The 4,432-nt window shown below is 41.0% G+C and overlaps 1 protein-coding gene across 1 annotated transcript; it reads right to left on the reverse strand.

Annotated features, from left to right (window-relative positions):
• Nucleotides 1-2,082: 2,082 nt before the first annotated feature.
• LOC142357316 (perivitellin-2 67 kDa subunit-like) lies at nucleotides 2,083-4,022 on the reverse strand. The gene has a single exon (XM_075408964.1). It carries the CDS (start codon nucleotides 3,928-3,930, stop codon nucleotides 2,284-2,286), a length of 1,647 nt encoding a protein of 548 aa, XP_075265079.1. The 5' UTR covers nucleotides 3,931-4,022; the 3' UTR covers nucleotides 2,083-2,283.
• Nucleotides 4,023-4,432: the final 410 nt, after the last annotated feature.

A 4,432-nucleotide genomic window follows, 5' to 3' on the forward strand; every position in this document is an offset into this window, starting at 1 on the left:
GGTTCTTCCAAGAAGCAACCAGTTTTTGTTGCTAATCGCATTGCAGAAATAAATGTAAATAGCAAACCTGACAATTGGAATCATATTGCGACAAACTTAAACCCAGCTGATCATGGTACTCGTGGTTTAGAACCCAAGGAAATTGAAGCAAAATGGTTTAAGCCACCAGATTTTCTCTCCACAAATGATGTCTTTTGTAGAACTACAAAGGAAATGCCGATTTGTGCTGCAACAACACAATCTGCAACAATCCTTAAGAACCAAGACACCAGTACTCGACCCTAAACAGTTTTCAACATGGACAAAGATTTTGCTAACGATAGCTACTGTTTTCAATCTGATCTAAAGAGCGAAGAAACAGCGTGACAATCACCATCAATACACTGTTGAAGACATTGAATTATCAAAATCTTACTTGATGTAAATGTCGCAAGTCAATAGCTTCCCAACCGTCATCGAATTGCTAAAAGGTAGCCGTAAACTGGACCCGAAATTCAAACACAGGTCGTTAAACCCAATGCTTGATAAGAACGGCATATTACGCGTCTCTGGAAGGCTAATTTTTGCTCCCAGTGAACTCGAGTTGGCCAAGCGGCCAATACTACTTCATGCAAAAGATCACATTTGTCGTTTATACCTCGAACATGCCCATCGCATCTGTGTGCATTAGGGAACAGAAGCCACTAAAGCTTTTGTACAGCAAAGGTACTACGTAATTGGTCTCCGCAGAACACTGAAGAGCATTAGATACAAATGTTTCCTTTGTCGACGTTTCGAGCCGCAAAGCATTGAGACTTTTATGGCACCGCTACCTGATTGCCACTTCCCGACTGAAAACAAACAATTTACGTTGGCCAACTGCGGATTAGACTTTTTCGGCCCATTTTACATTGAGGAAGAAAAAGATAAGCTTCAGAAACACTAAGGCCCCATCTTTAATTGTCTGGTAACGCGAGCTGTTCACTTGGAAACCTGTTCAGATTTGAATACAGACACTTTTCTGAACGCCTACCGTCGCTTCACCTCGCGAAGATGTCAGCCCGCTGATTTGTACAGTGACAACGGTAAGACCTTTGTTGGTGCCAAAGAAGAACTCAAAGGGTGTCTGAATGATCTCGACAAGGACAAAATTCACAAAGCACTCGCAGCACAGAACACAAAGTGGCACTTCAACCCACCTTATGGCCCTCATTTTGGCGGCGCTTGGGAGCGGCTGATCCAGAGTGTCAAGTGGACGCTCCTGATCATTCTAGGGTCAAGAAAGTTTACTTTTGACGTTTTCCACACAATCATGGTTGAAGCAGAAGCTATGATGAACTCCAGACCACTTACAAACGTGTCGGACGCCATGGAAAACGAAGAACCATTGACGCCAAACCATTTTCTACTTCAGGGTCCTTACAACTCTCTTCCCCCTGGTATCTTCCCGTCAACCAAGCCAGCTAACATGAAGTCTTGGAAGAATGTTCAACAATTCCTCAACCACATCTGGAGGAGACTGGTCCGGGAATACCTACCGACCTTGATAAAGCGACCAAAATGACGGGAATTTACTCAAAGTCAACGATGTGGTGTGGATCCTGAAAGACTTCACCCCACGTGGTATTTGGCCTCTGGGAAGAATAGAAGAAGTGTTCCCTGGAAGAGACGGTAACAACAGAGTAATTAAAGTGAAAATGGCTTACGGCACCTTCGTCCGCCCCGTGTCCGGTCTCGCCCGTGTTTTTGCTGATTAGCTTTTTTTGATATTTTTTGCGCTCCGGTTTTAGGCAAAGGGGGTTGCATATAGTTTTATTCAATTAAATTTGGGTTTATGGATTCTAACTGGAATTGGAAACAATATTTATTTGATGGATTTATTCGTGTTTTACCCTCTTATTCTTGTTGCCCCCGTGGAGCATGTTGCGGATGCAACTTCAAGATGGCTAAATACGGAAGTTATGATGATTTGCCGCAAAAAAACTTTATGTCCCACATTGCTAACTGTCAGTTACCAAAAAACATGGAAACAAAACATCTGAATTTGACTTTTTCAATGCTAGAAATATGTTTTTCACTACATAGGGTTAACAGTCTCCCGCGTATATATGACACCAAACTACATCTACAAGAGTATTCAGACTTTATTAATGTCACAAATTTTAGGATTGGTTAGAGACAGCTACAGCGCCAACGAATCAAATATACTCTGACACACACACACACACACACACACACACACCAATGAATACCCAACTAAGAGGAGCTAATAGATTATTCATCGTATTCGTTCTCTTGTTGCAATTAGATCAATTTCTCAATAAACCCCCATTGATATCCACAGTCGCTATGGTAATGATAACGCGACCGGTCGGCAACATATGGGGTCCATTCGTTATGAGATGCACATAGGGTCTGCCTGTAATCTTGTCCCTTGCAATACCATGACTGTTTATCGAGATTGAGACACAACTGGGTATTCTGGAACCAGTAGGGGATGCTCTCAGGTGCCTTCAGTTTCCAGTAAATCTTGCAATAGTTATGACCAGTGGTAGCATCCAGGTATTCCTGGGTGAAGTTGTTTACGGGAGCACACGTTCCATTCCTCTGAATGGCGTTTCCACAAGTGTAGGAATCAGATTCTGGTTGGACACGGAAGCACAGCTGAATCTGTTTGAACCAATCATGTGCGTCAACAGGAGTAACAATACCCCATGACAACTGGCAATATGGTTCAGAATAGTACGAGCGATCTTTGTAAAAAGGAGAGTAATCAAATCCAGAGCCACAGTATGAGTCCTTGCCAGTGCCGCAAGTGTACGATGGATAGGAAAATGCAGTTCTCCGGGCTTTCATGCACAAATGTGTCCCTTTCCACCAATCTGGGGGGACTAAATGGTAATTGATGAGAGAAGATAATTGTTCAACTTCTGTTTCATTGGGAAGCATTTTTGACATCAATTCTTCAGTGCTATCGAGTAGAGAATTAATCAAAGTTGTATCCACCATTTGGTACTTTTCATTAATGCTTAGAATTTGATCTTTCAATTCCTGCAGATAATTTTTCAGTCCGTGAGCCTCGAAAGCTTTCTCCATAGAATATTTTCTGTCTTCATCACTTATCAACTCTGAAATGGGAATCAAGTTTCCAGAGTACAACCAGGGATTGTAGGGAATAGATTTCTGCCAGGCACCAAAGTTGCTCTTATCAACTTGAGTGACGTCACCACCATGGTATCTGGTAGAAATGCTTGTTTCGTCCAGGAAATTTTGAGAAGTTGCGGAAATGCGGCTATCATAACTACCTGATAAATATGATCCGAAAAATCTTTGAAATGATAGTTTGGCTTCAACGGATAAAGTAGCTTCTCCCTTCGTTCTATAGAAGCTCTCTGAGGTTGCGAAAGTTTGCTTGATGTATCCACCGAATTCGGCAACTGATATGAAATGGGTCCCGAACTGAAGAATGAAATCGAAGTACTTTTCCGGGTGGTCTTCAATGTTTTTCGGCAGGAGTTCAATCATCGTTTTCATATCTTCAGACAATCCAAGAATTTCAGGTGGTGCCATATAAGCATCCACAGTTGATGCGAATATTTCCGTCTCTGTTATGACTTTCTGGTTTTTCATCATGAGGTTGAAAAGTTTCTTGTAGCTAGCACTCGCTGAAAACAACCCCCAATACTTTTTCACTTTAGCTTTGATCGTTCTCTCTGTTTTTATGTCGATAATGTTTTCATATACTTTTGTCTCTACCTCTTTGAATGAGCCTGGTTTATTCACAATTGACCAGACTTGATCTGGCATTTGATACGTGATGTTGTTGAAAGGGTTCCTCCATGTTTTTCCCTTATCGCAAGTGAACTCAATTACAGGTGTTCTGAAACCGTCAGGTTCACTCATGTCGAAAGGTTCGAAATCGACAGAAGTTAGGTCAACCCCAAGAGTCATTCGGGCAAACCCCGGAGCCAAGTTGTCGCAGAATCGGTTAGCAAAAGTGAATTTCCAGAATAGGAACGAAAAGCGGAAAAGAAAAACGAAAGAAAGCTTCATTTTTCGGAAAAATGTATTTCACGCATAAAGATAGCAGCTTGCTTCCTGTAAATTTATTGTTGACACTAGCTTCGAAAATAGAAAATTATGGAGAAAATTAATAGAAATTCTGTTTGTATTAGAAATTTGTGTAACTGTGAAACCGTGTATTTTTCTTGGTAGTTGCTTCTTATAAAGAAACCTGTACATTGTATTCAGATTTCAGAAATGGTCAATTTTGAAGAGCAGCATAATTTAACTTTTGTTTGTAGACGCCATCAGTGCAGATTGGAGGGAGTTTTGAACATCATATAGCTTTCAATTTCACTTGAAAAATAATTTTAGCTTTAATCTACAATGAGCTGAAAAAGAGCCGGATAAATTGCAATATCGGAAATAATCTGTAATGCAAACAATGTTT

The sequence above is a fragment of the Convolutriloba macropyga genome, unplaced genomic scaffold (genome assembly GCF_964194025.1).
Source record: "Convolutriloba macropyga unplaced genomic scaffold, txConMacr16.3 SCAFFOLD_1646, whole genome shotgun sequence".
NCBI classification, from domain to species: Eukaryota; Metazoa; Xenacoelomorpha; order Acoela; family Convolutidae; genus Convolutriloba; species Convolutriloba macropyga.